The 18,183-nt window shown below is 44.4% G+C and overlaps 1 protein-coding gene across 1 annotated transcript in view; it reads right to left on the bottom strand.

Moving 5' to 3' along the window:
* Positions 1–5,095: 5,095 nt before the first annotated feature.
* LOC147097248 (death-associated protein kinase 2-like) overlaps positions 5,096–18,183 on the bottom strand; it is a 163,396-nt gene continuing 150,308 nt past the window's right edge. The window contains exons 10-12 of the mRNA XM_085972041.1: positions 15,666–15,755; positions 15,469–15,552; positions 5,096–13,446 (exon numbers count right to left, since the gene is read on the bottom strand). Of these exons, the coding sequence (XP_085828167.1) occupies positions 13,366–13,446; positions 15,469–15,552; positions 15,666–15,755 (255 nt within the window). The 3' untranslated portion in view covers positions 5,096–13,365. The remainder of the gene's footprint in view (positions 13,447–15,468; positions 15,553–15,665; positions 15,756–18,183) is intronic.

The following is an 18,183-nucleotide window of genomic DNA, read 5'->3' as shown; positions in this document are numbered from 1 at the left end:
CCGATTTGTAGAGCCGCTCGATTGAGCTTGAGCCCGCCGCAGTCCAGAAGGGTCAGCGCGCTACCTGCTACCAGCACGATTCGCTGGAACCACAGTCTCTCCCGCAATTCTCCAAATACCGATGGATTCTTTGGGCGGTTGCCCTCGGTCGACGCCCGTTGCTCAGACTACGACCTTCCAGGACCTTCCTTTCAGGCGAGATCCCCGTGAGATGATGCCACACTGCAGGTAAGTTCAAACTTACTCGTCGCCACTGTAAAGTCCGCGCCTCAATAATACACGGACTTCGGGAGAACAGTTAACAGGTGCTTTACTGAACAAGAGGCAGCTTGAAACTGAAACTACAGAAGCCTGCTAGGGCCTTTTATACAGGGTGGTCACTGCCGGTACTGCAGTCTAAGACCAGTTATTCCCTTAAAGGTACATACACAACAGAAAGAACAATGGAGAGGCCCAGGGAAAGAGCTCAGAGTGCAGCCCCCACAGTCTCTTCTAAATCGATGCAAGGACGGTCAAATCAAAATGAACCTGCAAAGTGCTGCTCAGTACCTAAAACTCCTTCACACAGCATTGAATCTCTCCAGAAGTCTCTCTCTCTCTCTCTCAGAATGCGTGGTGCAAAAATGTCGCCGACAAAAAAGGCAGGAAGCGGTCGCCTTTAAATAGCGCTCCCCCAGTCCCTTCCCGACTGCAAAACGCTCCCCTCTACCTGTTGTTGCTAGCTGCAGGCGGAAAGGCAGGGGGCGCCACTCAATATCCGGTCCAGGGCGCTACCAGGGCGTTGCACGCTCGACTGACGTCACAATCTGCGGGCGCAGGAGATTGTGGCGGTAGTGTTTAGCACCGCCACAAAATGTCTGGTCAAATTCACTAGCGGCGCAAACATCGCCGCGCCCGGGCACTAGTTGCTTTGCAGCCCATTAGCGCCCTCTTAAGGCGTTAACGGGGGGTACAAAGCAACCAAATTTTCCCCATAACCTGGTCCTGGGGACCAGGGAACCATATTCATATTCATTACACCCACTGATTGTAAATGAACAGATTGTCCCCCAACGACACCTTTCTCCTACACCTCCTGAAGAAATCCATTTCATTTTTGTGAATGATTCCACAAAGCCTTCCACAGATTCCTCCCCGCTCACCTTAAAAATGGATTTGACCGAATGCAAAATTCAGCCTTTTGCAGCCACAGCAAGACATGAAACTGGTGTACGGCTGGACATAACCAAATCTTATCGCTGAGCTGATGAGCACCTGGGAGTTCATTTCTGTGTCTGCTTTTAACCTTTGGGAATTGGATGAAGGCTGGGAATATGTAGAGGACAGTCTAACAAAGGGCTAGCAGCAGTCTCAGAGAGTCAGAGGCTTTGTGTGGGTGTGTGGCGGGGAGTGGGAAGGGGGCGGGTGACAGGCAGGTGTGAAGTGACTGATTTAGTGAGTCAACATTGATTTATTGAAGTTTCTACACTCTCAGTTGTGCTCTCCTGTTCCATGTCCTCTCCTTCTCGTGAACCCACCCCATACTGTGGAATGCTAAAGTCGATCTACGGCTGTGGACCCAGCTGCAGGACTGTCTACATTTTGGGAAGAAATACCTTCGATGATGCCGAACTCGGTGAGCCTCCAACCAGAAATGTTCTCCAATTAAATATCGGGAAGACCGAAGCCATTGTTTTCAGTCCCCGCCACAAACTCCGTTCCCGAGCCACTGACTCCATCCCTCTCCCTAACATCTGTCTGAGGCTGAACCACACTGTTCACAACCTTGGTGTCATATTTGACCAGGAAATGAGCTTCCGACCACATATCCGCAGCATAACTAAGACCGCCTATTTCCACCTCCGGAACATCGCCCGTCTCCGCCCTTGCCTCAGCTCATCCGCTGCTGAAACCCTCATCCATGCCTTTGTTACCTCTAGACTTGACTATTCCAACGCACTCCTGGCCGGCCTCCCACATTCTACCCTACGTAAACTTGAGGTCATCCAAAACTCAGCTGCCCGTGTCCTAACTCGCACCAAGTCCCGTTCGCCCATCTCCCCTGTGCTCGCTGACCTACATTGGCTCCTGGCTAAGCATCGCCTCGATTTCACAATTCTCATCCTTCTTTTCAAATCCCTCCATGGCCTCCTCGCCCCTCCTGATCTCTGTAACCTCCTCCAGCCCCACCGCCCCTCAGAGATATCTGCGCTCCTCTAACTCTGCCCTCTTGAGCATCCCTGATTAAAATCGCTCCACCATTGGTGACCGTGCCTTCTGTTGTCTGGGCCCTAAGCTCTGGAATTCCCTCCCTAAACCTCTCCGCCTCGCTACCTCTCTCTCCTCCTTTAAGAAGCTCCTTAAAACCTCCCTCTTTGACCAAGCTTTGATCTGCCCTAACATCTCCTGATGTGGCTCCGTGTCAAATTATTTTTTATATAATACTGCTGTGGAGCGCCCTGGGACGTTTTATTACGTTAAGGCGCTATATAAATACAAGCTGTTGGTGTTGTTGTTTACCATCCCAATCAGTACCAGGCTGTAGTATCAGCTTGACTCTTCTATCATTCTTGTCATCAATTATAATCCTCCCCAAGGAATGATTTTATTCATCCCCGACTGACCTTTAACATAGGAGACAACACTTTGGGGGCAATGTTGACTTTGTGCGATAATGCAAAACGGGCGATAGCAAATCGACAGCTCGTTTAACATCTCGCCCCATTATTATCTCCATTGAAGTGGAATGATCGCTGCCGTTTCAACAGTGCAGCACCACTTCCTGTCACACAATTTAGAGAGCGTGCACTGCAGATGGATGCAGGTTTGCAATATTGTTTAATTAACATTACCAATTAATTTTGCTGTTTTGAAGCCATAAACGGCACCAATTAAAACGTAATAAGTGAGTCTGAACACTGAAATCATTGCATGTCTAAGGTGTGTTGATCTACATTATATTTTCATAATTTACAAAGTTGGCAACCAAAATAATTGAATGTTAATTTGTGAAGATGGCAATATATTTATGGAATGGAGCAGTAATAGAAATTCACACTTTTGTACATTTATTCAATGTGGAAACGGTTCTATACAGGGTCATGGGGAGAGAGCAGGGCAGTGGGATTAGTTTGGATTCTTCAAGCAAGGAGCTGCCAGAGACACAGGGGCCTCCCTCTGTTCTGTAAAGCTTCTGTGGTTCAATTATGTCTCATTTACCATTTGTAAAAGACTGTAAAGACTTGCATTTCTATAGCGCCTTTCACGACCACTCAAACAAAGCGTGTTACAGCCAATGAAGTGCTTTTTGAAGTGTAGTCACTGTTGTAATGTAGGAAACGTGGCAGACAAGCAAGATCCCACAAACAGTGATGTGATAATGACCAGATAATCTGTTTTAGTGATGTTGATTGAGGGATAAATATTGGCCCCAGGACATTGAGAATAACTCCAATGCTCTTCTTTGAAATAGTGCCATGGAATCTTTACATCCACCCGAGAGAACAGACGGGGTCTCGGTTTAACGTCTCATCCGAAAGACGGCACCCCTGACAGTGCAGCACTCCCTCAGTACTGTGCTCAAGTCTCTGGAGTGGGACTCGAATCCACAACCTTCTGACTGAGAGGAGAGAGTGCTGCCCAGTGAGCCGCGGCTGACGCCCAAGGATAGGAAGCTCTGTCTTTGGTTAGGTCCCATACTGGCCAGGGAGCAGAGGCACAGCACTGCTGGAGCTACGAGGAGTGGGTAGTTAATAGCAGTAAAATTCACAGAATTAGCTCAAAAGAGATAAAAACCTAAAACAACGCTTCAGATCTCTCACTAAAAATGAATAAATAAAATGAAATAGAAGTCAATTCCTAAATCCTATAAACCTTAGAAGGTTTAGAATCGGAAAAAGGTAACAAAAGAACTAAAATATTTATTAAAATTCAACACAAGTAACAAACATGCATTTCTTTTTACAGATAGCAGAGATCAGTGTGGCAGAACTCAAACCAGGTGAATGTTGTTTCTAGTAAGCTTGTCGAAGGAGCATGTGACCGTTAATATTCTTGCCACCACTGGGCTCAGGATTCTCCTGGCTGCTGTGTGGAGAGACTGAATCCCTTTGTGAAGAATCGGAACCGAGTTCGCAAAGGAACGTGTTTACAATTCTCTCTGCAAATACCAAACAGAGGAATTCTTCCCGGACAGGTTTACAATGTTGCTACACAAACAAAAAAGGATTTTTTACCCCACTGTGTCACTCCTTGTAGTAGAAACTAGAACAACAACGTTCCCTTGTTTATCCACTAAAAATCGATGCCATGACCCTCAGATGGAAAACAACAACCCCATTATAGAGTGCCCAACCCGTTAGTTACTGACAGATTCTCGGTCAGGTTTTGTAAAGCATTCAATCCAATGCACCTTGTGGGAAACAGCCAATCAGAAACACAGGATGCACCTCGCTCTTCAAAGAGTCTCTGAATCACAAATACTTCATGAAATGGGGGACTTCAGTTATGTGAAGAGACCGGAGAAACTGGGGCTGTTCTCCTTACAGCACAGAAGGAGATTTAATAGACATGTTGAAAACCATAAAGGGTTTTGACAAGAGTGAATGAGGAGAAACTGCTTCCGGTGGCTGAAGGGTCGGTAACCAGAGGTAATTGGCAGAAGGTCCAGAGGCCACATGAGGAACAACACTTTTACACAGCGAGTTGTGATCTGGAACGCGCTGCCTGAAAGGGCGGTGGAAGCAGATTCAATAGTAACTTTCAAAAGGGAATTGGATAAATACTTGAAAAGGAAAACATTTGCAGGGCTGTGGGGAAAGAGTAGAGGAGTGGGACTAATTGGAGAGCTCGTTCAAAGAGCCGGCACAGGCACGATGGGCCGAATGGCCTCCTTCTGTGCTGTAAGAATCTATGATCACTTGCAGGTTCCTCGGTTTCAATTATCAGTCAATTCCACTCAATCAGTTGAGTCCTTTTAGTGAAGTGTTCTCCATCAAGTTTACATTACTCAAAGTCTCCCATTATAGACTGGAAAGATCATTGGTATTAGCCCAATATTAGTACATGGCTTTGTTTTCATAACATTCAGATAACTATGGCAAGTAAACCTGAAAAGTCCACATTAAATCAGCACTTTATTTATAGAAAAATACTGCACAAAATTGCAATCACAGTCTTCAGATATACAGAGCCCAGCATCTGGATAAGGAGAGTGTTCATTAATACCACAAACAAGAAATCCCTGCTCTGTATCAGCAGTTTGGGTGAATTAGCCCAAAGTAATCCAGGTTCAATGTAACATTCGCCAAACCGCCAATATTTTGCAAGCTTAAAAAATTGTACATGCCAGTTCTCGGATTCTCTTTGCTTATCGATTTCAGTTATAGAAGCAAATACTGCCATTTGTCAATTAGCGTAGCACTGATTAAACATTTATATATTTTAACAAATATTGAAATATCAATTTAATTCCAAATTCTTTGTTAATTTAGAAAATTGCACTGTTAATTACAGGCCTGTAGTTATTGTACAAAAGCAACTCCATCAAGGTTAGTTAACCTTACATCAAAGGCAGGAGAAGAATGTGCAGTTGCAGCTAATCAGGGCTCCACATACACAGGGAGGTTCACTTGCTGCTGTGATTATAATCCTTTCTATCAAAACCACTCAAGATTAATGCTTTGGTGTTCGTGCGATATTTTGAGATTTGTCTGTAAGCATAAATGTTTCTTTGTTGACACAACTCTCTGGCAGAAAAATATTTTGTGCACAGTTTTCAGAGACTAACACCACCAGCCGGGGAAGGTGGGCTTGTTTCCTGTGGGAAAACCCCACTGGTGTCAAAACAATGTTGGCTAGTTGGATCTCCGTATCATTCTACTGATAGACGGGCCGTGCTCTCAGCCTCTCCATAATACGATCCTGGCCTCTTCAGACTGTCCTCGACACTAGGGAACGTTTGCAACCAGAAGCAGCAGACTGTAACTGCAACATTTGAATAAAGGCGCATGTGCATATCTCACACTTAAGCAGTGCCTCTCTGTGGCTCCTGATCTCTGAATCCGCCTCTGCAGTATTTAAGTGAAGCAAACCAGGAACACTGGCAGCTGCTTTGTGAGGCAGGAGTTTATGGGGGGGATTAAATAAGTTACAAACACAGTTTTAAGTATGACATGAATAAATTATCGAGAAGTCGTCTTGACGATACAGCATTATACAGATTCTGGGATCCCCTCCTAGTAAGTGACTGCATTGTACTTTCTAAGTGGAATGTTACAGGACCCTGTCCAGTGAGGACACATGTCGAAGTTGTCATAAAAACTCTTGCAAGATACAAGAGGTGTTTCCAAGATCTGGCACGCCCAGTGCTGCAGAACCCAACCTGTACTCCCGAGGAGTGCTGCTCCTCACTGGGAGCACCCATTTGAAACTATCACCCCTGTAGAGCAACACAGTCAGAATCACTGGTAAGGACCAAGAATAACCATTAAACATTTGAGGACTCCACTGTAACATTTCAGCAGCACAGCAAAACAATACACAAGATTAAAATTTGGATGTTGTCAAAGAATATTATGACTAAGGATATGTTCCATGGTGCCATGCAGTTTTTGAATTTTACTTTAAAACACTCGGCCTCCAAAATTTACAAAGAATAATTTCTACCGAAGTTGTGTTACAGTAAAGTGGGCGCTGTGGGAACTGGTGAGATTAGGCCTTCCTTCCTGTGTCTAAATCACGCTAACGCAATTATTCATCAAAATTCATAAATTAAAATGTTATCTATCAGGATTCTTCCTTTAGTAAAGCTGATTTAGAAACAGAATCAGCAGTAAACAGATCGAATCGATTATATCACTTCCACAGGAAGTGGCACGGCCTCCTGATCTTTCCACGATTGGGTTGATCAATCTGAGGCAAGCCTATTCGCAGACGTTGCTGTCAGTTTTGAAATGAGGTCGTCTGACAGCTGCTATGCTTCCCTGTATTTGAGCTTGGGATCAAGGGCGGATTGCGGTTTTAGGAATGCCGCACTAACCGTCCTATTGAATTACCTCCAATTCGAAATGTTAAACTCTCATGTAGCAAGTCCCATCGCAGTGACATCATGAATGGGCAACTCTCCCCTCAATCCATTGTTTCCATCCAAGTTGCCAACTGTCAACATTTTAAGCTGACATCAGCGTCTCGTCTCATCGAACTCATGTTTCACAAGAAGAAAACAGCCTGACCCCGAGATTGCCAGCATTAATAATCAGATCGAGTGGAGGGCTGGACTGGCATCGCTCGGAGCGAGTTAAATGCTGCGTCTCCCATCGTTCGTTCCACATGAACTTGAAGCAGAAGATTTTCAAGATGAGCTAACGGTTTCTAAGGCTTTCAGTTATAACGGTGTTTATTTCGTACTTGTCTACAAGGAAGCTAACAAACTGCTAAAATGCAGCTTTAAAAATATAATGGATTTTACACAGAGGGACTTTCTAGGGCATGTGGGATCCTTGTCTTAGGTGAAGATTGGTTTTCTTTAAGACTGGTTACAGCAGTTATTTTTTGAGCAGAGGATGTTCCCTGGTGGGAATATACTAACTGGCTTGATCTGCAAATTCCTGTCACTGAACTTTCAGAATTGCCATGGTTTGGAAACATAATAGGGAGCGGGGTTGGAGCGGTGAAGTGTTTTACTTAATATTAAAAATGGAGATTTCCATATTTAGGATTTTGCTTTAGTGTACGATTGTGAGTTGGTGTGTGTGTGCATTTGAGAGTGAGAAAGTTGTTTGCAGTTTATTTACAAGCTCACAGCATGGATCTCCATGTTATCCTGAGTAACTGGGGCGAGAGCCCACACTGTCCATATTACAATAGTCAATACCCACAGCCAATTGCAAGGTGTGACGTTAATAATCAGTAAGAGTTTAATAGATCACAAACCTCAGACCGGAGGTCACCTGAAAGCACAACGTTCAGTCTGTTCCCGCAAACCACAGCTTTTGCATGGTAATCTTGTAAAAGTGTGTGTCGTGCGTAATTATTTTAATTTTAAGTCCATGAAAATAAATCTTTTTGATGGGATTAAAGAGAGATATGGGCTGAAAATTCTGCGTTAAAATGGCAGAGAAAGGCCATAAAACTGCGTTAAAATGTTAAGCACCTAATCTCATGAATTTCTGGCCTGGTGTTTGAAGGTTTTAACAGAAAATGTTTGAAAAGCACTGCAGGCTGATTAAAACATAAAAGAGTTAAAAGGTTAATGGGTCTGATCCCTCCTGGAGATAATCAGGGAAATCAGTGAAACTGATGAAAACTTGGGCTTTTCCACGGTAATACCGCTGTTAAACACCCCATTAAATGTTAGACTTGTTGGATTAGGTGTAACTGGGGATTTAACAGCATATTGACAAATGCTATGGCCCTGAAAAACTAATTTTAATTTTGTGCAGTCAAATTTCTCCAATTTAATAAAAATTACAATTAAGAAACTTAAAGTTTGTTCATCTTTATTTCAGGTTTCCCTTTTCCCCATGTGAGAGCCCCAATCTTTGTTTTGCTCTCTAACATTTTTAAAAAGTCAGAATAAAAGGAGCTTACCCACTTCCTGGTTCTCGGTCTCAGAGAATTGTGTGTTGTGATTGGCTGTTTAGACAGCTTGTTGACGTCACAGCAGCTCGCACTAGGGATTCCCCACTAACATGCGCTGATTTCAACTGAACGTCGGAAAAGCCGAACTTCTCGCCACAGAGATTGTGAGCTTTGAGAGAAGCTTTCTTCGCCGCTGACTGCAAATTATGGGTCATTATTTATTTATTTATTTATAATAAAACACCAGCTCCCTCTCTCGGGGTCTTGCGGAACGTGGCTAGGGTTATTTTTTTAACATATTCTTTGAACACTTTTGTTTATCAGTTATAAAAGCATTGGAGATGGGAGAAAGGCTGTTTGGGGTTGAGCGGTTGGAGGCGGGAAGCTTCCAGGATGGCGTCCAACCAGCCCTTCCTCTCCCTCACTGACCCTGCAAACTCCAGCAGGTCCAGCAGAGGGCACCAGCAGGTACGGTCCCAGTCTAATCAGCAGGGCCACGTCCCCAGGAAACCTGGACTCTGCAACGTTGGATTGAAGTCTTTACAATGATTTTGCCACATTAATATCTGCAACTCTGAGGTAAATTATTTTTGACTTGAAAGGCAGAAAACAGCAAACCCCAAAATGGCAGCAACCTCCTAGCCTTCTGTTAATAAATCTCATGCCTTCCGCACTCTCAATGCCTTCAGTAATTTCTAGATCCCCGGTGTTGCAGACTGCGCCTTCGTGCGCTTTCGCTTTTCCCCGTTGCAATGAAAATGGAATGTTGGGCACAGCTTCGGCTGAAGATCTGGAAAGCCCACGGTTCCATTGCCTTTCAGTCCAACTCATTGACATCTCATCAGGCCTATAATCTAGGTTGTTTTCGAGCAGTGAGCTTTAATATATTCAGGTTAGCTCGATGGTGTCACAGGAGAGCGAGCGAGCACAACACAAGGCTGCCCTGAACATCAGTTCTAAAACACAAGAATGAGACAACAGCTGGCTGTTTTACTTTACCCTGGACAGCAGGCCCACTTTATTCTGCTGCCAATCAACTTGGCCAGCCACTGGGGAAGTTACACAGCTCGGGCCAATGCTGCCAATCTGGATTCCTATGCAGATGGCACCTTTCTACGCGTCACCAACTCCACCTGCTCCCTCTATAGCATTTTTAAAATCGATTAATTCAGAAACAAATATGAGAAGCTCACTGCTTGCCCGTGTGGAATTGGGTTGCACGTACCGATGTAACAAGTCCTCTCGGATCTTCCTGCAGCCCCCCCCCCCCCTCAGCGTTTATGTTGACCTGATCAAGTGGGGCACCCTACTTGCTGCTCGGGAGAGTGAGCAACAGAAAGAGAAACAGCTTCAACCAGCTTCTCTACCTCCAGGTGCTGCATGTCTAAGTCGTGGCACAACAGTTCGGAACCTTGGCTGGCTGATTTCTGGGCTCCTCGGGTTAAGGAGGAGACTGAGGATATGACTGCACTGCTTCCAACTCCCCAAGCAAAGGGATGAATAAAGTTTTCCTTACTTGAACTTCTGTCAGCATCTCCGAGCCTCTACTCCGAGGTCCAGCCTCCTTCGTTTGCCAGCTGATGCCAAGTCAGGAAGTGTAAATCCTCAGCGACCCACTCGACGGTGAGCTCAGCTTCCTCCCTCACATCCACCCCATTACCAACACCACTTCCTCCCACCTTTACGAGTCACCTACCCTTGGCACATCTCTCACTTTCTGCTGCGGAGGCCGTAGTCCACGGCCGTCGTCACTTGAAGGCTCAACATCCCCGCCCTTCTAGTCGGCTCTTCTCACATCAGCTCTCCACAAGCTTCAGCTCATCCAAAAACAATCACCTCATCCTCACTGAGTCACACACCACCATCCTTCGCCACTTCCACTGGTGACCTGTGCCCCACCCTGTCTATTTCAAAATATTCAACCTCATTTTCATCTCACTCCATGACTAGGCTCCACCCTACCTGAGTGGTCTCCTCCTCCCTTACATCCCTGCACCCACTCCCACACCTCTAACAGTGGACTTCTCACCCCTTTCTCCATCTCTGGCATTCAACCATGAAACTCCTGCCCTCTGAATTTCTCCGCCCTGTTCCTTCCATTTTGCACCTCATTCCCCGCTTTCAAAAGCCTTCTAAAACCCTCCTGTTCAACCATCCCCTCCATTTTTCCTGCTCAGTGTCTCTGTGCCCCTTGTAAAGCACTCAGTCACCTTCCTGCAAACAAGGAGCTCGCTACAGATGCAAGTTGCTGCTGTTTACTAGTGGGCAGCACAGCCTCAGGGAGTCATTGGCTGGAATCGGGAATCCACACACAATCACTACCTAGGAATGGAGGCAAGTGCCTGCTTATCCACCTTGTCCTCACACATCCACTTTCCAGAGCTGTACAATGACCTTCGAGAGCCTCAAAGCACCACTATCACTAGCAGCCTGGGAGCAAGACCTGCAATGCATTGAAGTGTCAATGGTCGCATCTTCCCATGCTGATGCAGCTGTGATCTACCAAAGGTGCTCATTAGGAGCAGTTTCATGACATGTCATTGGAAGGAAATCACCAAATTAACACGGTGCTCCGCACAGGTCCTTGCAGCACCTTATTGACACGGGGTTTCTTTCCTACCCTCCGGATCCAACACGACTTCTCTCAAACATACAGTCTAACTCCAATAATTCAGTACAGAGCGGAATCGAACCTGTAACCTTATTAATCTGAAGACTCAGCTACTCTCAGTTTAACGTGTATCTCCATTTCTAACATTTAGAATTGGGGACAATTCAAATTACTGTCTTGTTGAAATGATCTGTTCAAAATGAACCTTTTCAAGATTTGTATGCAGCTTATTTCTTCCTCTGTAATTCAGTTGTGTAGGAATCCTACCACGACTATTTCATCTGACCAATAGAATCGGAAGGAAAGAGGGTTTTCTTACTCGATCTCTCGCACACTCACTGTTTTGAACCATTAAATGGTTGTGAATATGTTAGAACAATTGCACAAATGTAGTTGGAATTTATGGATTATATCAAACCAGCGGCTTAAGGCGACATGTCCATTGTTGCTTCCTGATGATGTGGAAATGTATCTTACTACCCGAGATTTCAGATGCAAGAAGCCGAAAGCCGATAAAGGTGAATAAAGCACGAGTGTGGAGGGACGGAGGGAAATTCAGACAGTTCAACATGTATGAATCCTGCTTAAAGTACGACACTTGTCCACAGTTACAGACCAAGAGGATCATAGCATAATTTTCATTGTATAACATTTAGACTGTATGGTGCATGGTTATTGAATGATAACAGTATCTCACTTCATGGGCAACATTTTGGGTATTGGAGTGTCTGAAAACACAAATTAAGCACTTGGCTTTTGTTGACAGACAGTTACATAAAGTCTACTTACTTTATTGTAAAATTATTGGATTTTTTATTATATAATAGGTGACACTAAAATTCACTTTCCAAAGATAAGTCACCAAGGTGGTTTGGGTGGAGGGGTACAAGTGTTAGTAACCCTGCAGGATCGCTTATGTAAACTAAACAGAGGCAGAATTGACAGTTCAAACCGTTTAAGGCAATGAATTCCAGGCATCAGGCACTAATGTTTTGCAAGGTATTACAATAATTGAAAATCTGGACTAGCAATCAGCTTACTGTTGCAACACGTATAGTTCGCAGTAAGGGTGACTATTGAAGGTGCAATAGCTGTGTCTAGATTTCCAGTGAATTGACTCATCATTCTGTAACAGTGTCCAAACATGCTATGATTTAGAACATGCTTTTCAACATTTTGAACGTGCCACTCTTAAATTCCTGTTGAGATTAAATACACCACTAATAGTTTCTCTATTTACTTTTCTTATATGTATATATAAAACAGACAATTATTTCAGATCTCATGCAGTAAGCATTATGTTGTACCATATAAAATTGCTCATTTCATCAATATTGTAGTTTAAAAAAGTCTAAAATCTAAAAATATCTAAAGCAATGATTACATAAAACTGAATGTTAGTGACAGTGGATGTGGCCCAGGGGTCTATGCTTGGCTTCCCCTTCAACGATGCTCCTTTCCCAAGTTGCTGCTCCACGTATTTCGTGACCGCCACTCACAGCCTGCTGGCTGAAAATTCTGACAGAGCTGTGATTCGGCGTTGCTCACTATGCAACAGAAAGCAAGTAAACACCATCACTATCCTACGCCAAGATTATCTCAGCACACACACACACACAAGTGAAATGCCCCTACTAGCACTGTAGGACATACAGATTAAATAGAACTGCGCTAAACCGACAGTTCCCTCCAGTCCTTTACCTCCCCTCCCCAGCCCTGTTCCTCTGTGGCCAAGTGTCCGACCTCCACTCAAGCTGCCCACAGAGGCATGCCTGAATGGGGAGCCCATCACATGGGCAGGGAACTGCATCTCTCTGTTCCTGTGGTGCAAAGTGTTGGAACAATCACAAGAGTGGTATTTGAGCAAGACTGGATTGTGACTCTTAAAAGCTTAATCAACAAATGCAGGTCTAAACAGAAAGAAAATACAATTAGTTGTAAAAAATATATTGCACGCTTTTCCGCTCAAAGTGCCTGATCAATGAAAACATTGTTGTTGGCACAGCACAGGCCTACCCATAATTCATCCAATCTGTGCCCATGTTCAAAGTGGCATATGTCCATTTAATGTGCCCGACACATCCAGTGGGAGAAGCACCTCTGGTGCAGGTTGAGGTTTCGTTAATTCTAACAGTACAGCGAGAAACCTGCCCTCGGGTTTACTCCTCTTTAGTATAACACTGTCAGACGCCTCTCTACGATGTGCTGCTGCGTCTCCTTGGCCTGGATGCTCTTCTTTTACTACTTTCATCTTCATTGTCACTTTCATAAGGCCTCTAAAAACAGAAAGAAAGAACTTGCATTTCTGCAGTGCTTTTCACAACCTCGGGACATCCCAAAGGGCTTTACAGCCAATGGAGTGGAGTCATTGTTGTAATGTAGGAAACGCAGCAGCCAATTTACACACTGCAAGCTCCCACAAACAGCAATGTGATAATCACCAGATCATCTGTGTTTAATGATGTTGGTTGAGGGATAAATATTGGCCAGGACATTGGGGAGATCTCCCCTGCTCTTCTTCAAAATAGTGCCGTGGGATCTTTTATTTGAATGGCAATAGATTGGGAGAAGGGGAAGTGCAATGAGACCTGGGTGTCCTTGTGCACCAGTCGCTGAAGGTAAGCATGCAGGTGCAGCAGGCGGTTAAGAAGGCAAATGGTATGTTGGCCTTCGTAGCAAGAGGGTTCAAGTACAAGAACAAGGATGTCTTGCTGCAGTTGTACAGGGCCTTGGTGAGACCACATCTTAAGTATTGTGTGCAGTTTTGGTCACCTTACCTGAGGAAGGACGTTCTTGCCATGGAGGGAGTGCAGCGAAGATTCACCAGGCTGATACCTGGGATGGCAGGAATGACGTACGAGGAGAGATTGTGTCAATTGGGCTTATACTCACTGGAGTTTAGAAGATTGAGAGGGGATCTCATCGAAACCTATAAAATTCTGTCAGGTCTGGACAGACTAGATGCAGAAAGGATGTTTCTGATGGCCGGGGAGTCCAGAACCAGGGGTCATAGTCTAAGGATAAGGGGTAAGCCATTTAGGACTGAAATGAGGAGGAATTTCTTCACCCAGAGAGTGGTGAACCTGTGGAATTCTCTGCCACAGAGGGCGGTGGAGGCCAGTTCATTAAATATATTCAAGAAAGAGTTGGATATATTTCTTGAGGCTAAAGGGATCAAGGGATATGGGGAGAAGGCAGGGACAGGGTACTGAATTTGGATGATCAGCCATGATCTCATTGAATGGCGGAGCAGGCTCGAAGGGCCGAATGGCCTACTCCTGCTCCTATCTTCTATGTTTCTATGTTTCTATGTTTTACGTCCACCTGAGAGAGCAGACGGGGCCTCGGTTTAACGTCTCATTCGAAAGACGGCATCTCCGAAAGTGCAGCACTCCCTCAGCACTGCACTGGAGTGTCAGCCTGGATTTTGTGCTCAAGTCTCTGGAGTGGAACTTGAACCCACAACCTTCTGACTCAAGATGCAAGAGCACTACCACTGAACCACAGCCCATTGGAGGAACAAAAAAGTAATTTTTTGGCTCACATGATCAGAAATAGATTTTTTTTTATAAAGGGGGCAGGGAGAGAACCGCATGATGGTGGGTTAGATACTGGCCCTCACCCTGGAACCAGTGTTCAAATCTAGCCCAGAATAGTGGAGTGAAAGTCTCCTTTGTCTGATAGCTGACAGGGTCTGACATGAATGAGTTGAGACAATCTCAATACAGTTCCTAGTGAGCACGGGCCCACAATACATCTGCTCATAGTTTGTCACTAAACCAGCAGTATCAGAGGGACCACTGGATGGCTGGTGTGAGAAATGGGAAAAACAAGTTATGAGGAGGAGAAAAAGTATGTGTGGGTAATAAGACAGGAGGACATCATAGAGAGAGGGTGGGGCAAGGCCACATAGGGACTGGAAAACAAGGACAAGGATTGGCACTGCCACATGGGAAGAACACGGAGGTTTGGCCAGGATGGGGCAGGTGGGCGAGAACTCCGGCTGTGATATTCCAAATAAATGGTGATTTGTAGATTGTGGAGCCGGGCTAGCAGGACAATAGAGAAACCAAGCTTCAACATGAGTAGCTGTGGGCAGGGGCAAGTGCAGATAGGATTGCAGAAAATTGGCTGCGACAAAATCACTCACCCACTATTTTAAGACAGCAGTTGTTAGGGTAATTAACCCTTTCTTAAGGGAAGAGGAAAAACGTAACCCATAATCTTTGAGGTCAGTACTTACAAGTTCAGAAAACACACTTGCTGTGGATAAGATCCACTACTCCTGCTCTACCTACCGAAGGTTCTGCTTTCTTTAGATAATCTTTCTTGAGGAACGAACGAGTCAAATGATTGCAAAATGTTACAATCCTATAAGTTAGCTGGAAAGAAATGGTAGATTTATTAGTTACAACGGAAGTTCCGAGAGGCTGTTTAACGAGAAGTGACAGAAACAATTATTTTAGTAACATATTGGGGGTGGAATTTCACCTACTTTCCATTTCCTTCTGATATATAACTTCCTGAAATTTTCCAAATTAACAACAGATTCCCTCCTGACGAGAGCTTGACATTTATTCAATGGCTGAAAGAAAAGAAATCATGAATCACTTTTAAAAGCGATGACTGAACAATCCAAATATTGAAACCCACGTTAAGGAGATGTTCATTCTACATCGTCCAATAAGCTTCCTGATTCTCGAATCACATTTTCTGCACTGGATGTGTAAAACAGCGGTGAAGGTTCAAAGTAACTCAAGAAGTTTGAAATTCTTTTATCAATGATTTTAATGGTGTATAGCTCAAAATGCAGGTAAACCATCCGGTGATGCAAACAGAACTTTATAATGGAACAAACGCCACTCTAGATACACTAACTTAATGCACAGGTCAGATTGCTCCTGGTTAGTCAGATGGACATAGTTCAGGATTCCTTAGTAGCTTGATGGGTAGACATACCTTGCGGGACCCTGAGCCATTGTCAGGAGGATTGCAGATTTGATCCTTTTTTTGTGTTGTGTTAGCTGATCTCGCCCAAGGTGGCAATGAGAACTACAATAGGTCTTTGTGCCATGGGGCCATGGAGAGGAATATTGGCCAGGCTTCCTGCGTCTGTTAGAGTCATAGAGTTATACAGCACAGAAAGAGGCCCTTCGGCCTGCTGAGTTTTTCCAGCGTTTTCTGTTGTTATTTCGGATTTCCAGCATTCGCAGTATTTTGCTATTGTATAAATGCAAGTTGTTGTTGTGGTACGCAGTTGTTTTGACTTTTCACTTGTGAGGGGTAACTTTGACTCTGTGCGATAGTGTGCGAATTGGTAGCCTGTTTCACTTCTCTCCCCATTTTTATTTGAGATGTAAAATGGGCTGCCAATTCGCTGGTGCCTGTTTTACACTATCGCACAAATTGAAGATTTACCCTGTGGAGTGTTAATCGGGCGACAAGGTCCGACCTGACCTGAAGTGAGGTGGAGTGAGATTACCTCCTCTCAAGAGGCTCACTCATCTTCACTCCAGTGTCGGGTTCAGCACCGAGTCTGGGCTCAGAGGCCGTTCACACTCTAACTGCAGCGTCCATGCGAAGGGAATCTCACCACCAAACCACACCAACACGATAGTCACAGCGCATGTCCCTAAAATATAATTTATAAAAACAATTTGCTCAAAATATATAACAACGTGTATTTATACAGCGCCTTTAACATAGTAAAACGTCCCAAGGTGCTTCACAGGAGCGATTATGGACACCGAGCCACATTAGGGCAGGTGACCAAAAGCTTGGTCAAAGAGGTAGGTTTTAAGAAGTGTCTTAAAGGAGGAGCGAGAGGTAGAGAGGCGGAGAGGTTTAGGGAGGGAATTCCAGAGCTTAGGGCCTCGGCAGCTGAAGGCACAGCCGCCAATGGTGGAGCGATTATAATCAGGGACATGCAAGAGGCCAGAATTGGAGGGGCGCAGATATCTCGGAAGGTTGTAGGGCTGAAGGAGGTTACAGAGATAGGGAGGGGCGAGGCCATGGAGGGATTTGAAAACAAGGATGAGAATTTTAAAATCGAGGCAGTGCTTAACCGGGAGCCCGTGTAGGTCAGTGAGTACAGGGGTGATGGGCGAACGGGACTTGATAACATCAATCAGGTTGGAATAAGTGGTTCTATGTGAATTGCCCACTTCTAGTTATAGAGTCATAGAGTTATACAGCACAGAAAGAGGCCCTTCGGCCCACCCTGTCCACACCGGCCATCAAGCCCTGTCTATTCTAATCCCATTTTCCAGCACTTGGTCCGTAGCCTTGTGGTCTATGGCGTTTCAAGTGCTCATCTAAATGCTTCTTGAATGTTGAGGGTTCCTGCCTCTACCACCCTTTCAGATTCCAACCACCCTCTGGGTGAAAAAGTTTTTCCTCAAATCCCCTCTAAACTTCTGCCCCTTACCTTGAAATGATGCCCCCTGGTTATTGACCCCTCTACTAAAAGGGAAAAAGTTTTTTCTATCTACCCTATCTATGCCCCTCTGAAATAAAGAATAGATTTGCCTTCCAAAGCTAGGCTTTATTAACTTTAAAATCTGCAGCACATCTTTCCACATCCAGTCCCAACCAAAGCTGGAAAAGAACTGAATTTAAGGTGGCCACCACACATCATGTGACATCAACTACCAATGAGATTACAACATATGTCCCAAGGCAGTTAACAAACAACCAATCACAATACTTTTACTAAACAAGGAATAATCACCACATTCACCCCTCCTTTTAAAATATACTCCAACCGAAATAACCTTTACAATTTATAATTAATTATTTACAACTAAAACTATGCACAAGAGTAAAACTGTTTACATGACACAATACTAAGTGAACAACAACAAATAATAACATTGCACATAAGTATTAAGTATCTCTCAACTAAAACAATAATATAATATTTCAACAATTTTAAAACATTACTATCAATTTAAAAGTCCATTTTCAATCGGTCGACCGGATATCTTGTTCGTGTCGACCTTCTTAACCTTGGT

Source organism: Somniosus microcephalus, chromosome 32, assembly GCF_052327205.1.
Source record: "Somniosus microcephalus isolate GS21.2 chromosome 32, FLI_Smic_1.0, whole genome shotgun sequence".
NCBI classification, from domain to species: domain Eukaryota; kingdom Metazoa; phylum Chordata; class Chondrichthyes; order Squaliformes; family Somniosidae; genus Somniosus; species Somniosus microcephalus.
The sequence above is the reverse complement of the archived record's forward strand: the minus strand, read 5'-3'. Positions and strand labels throughout refer to the sequence as shown.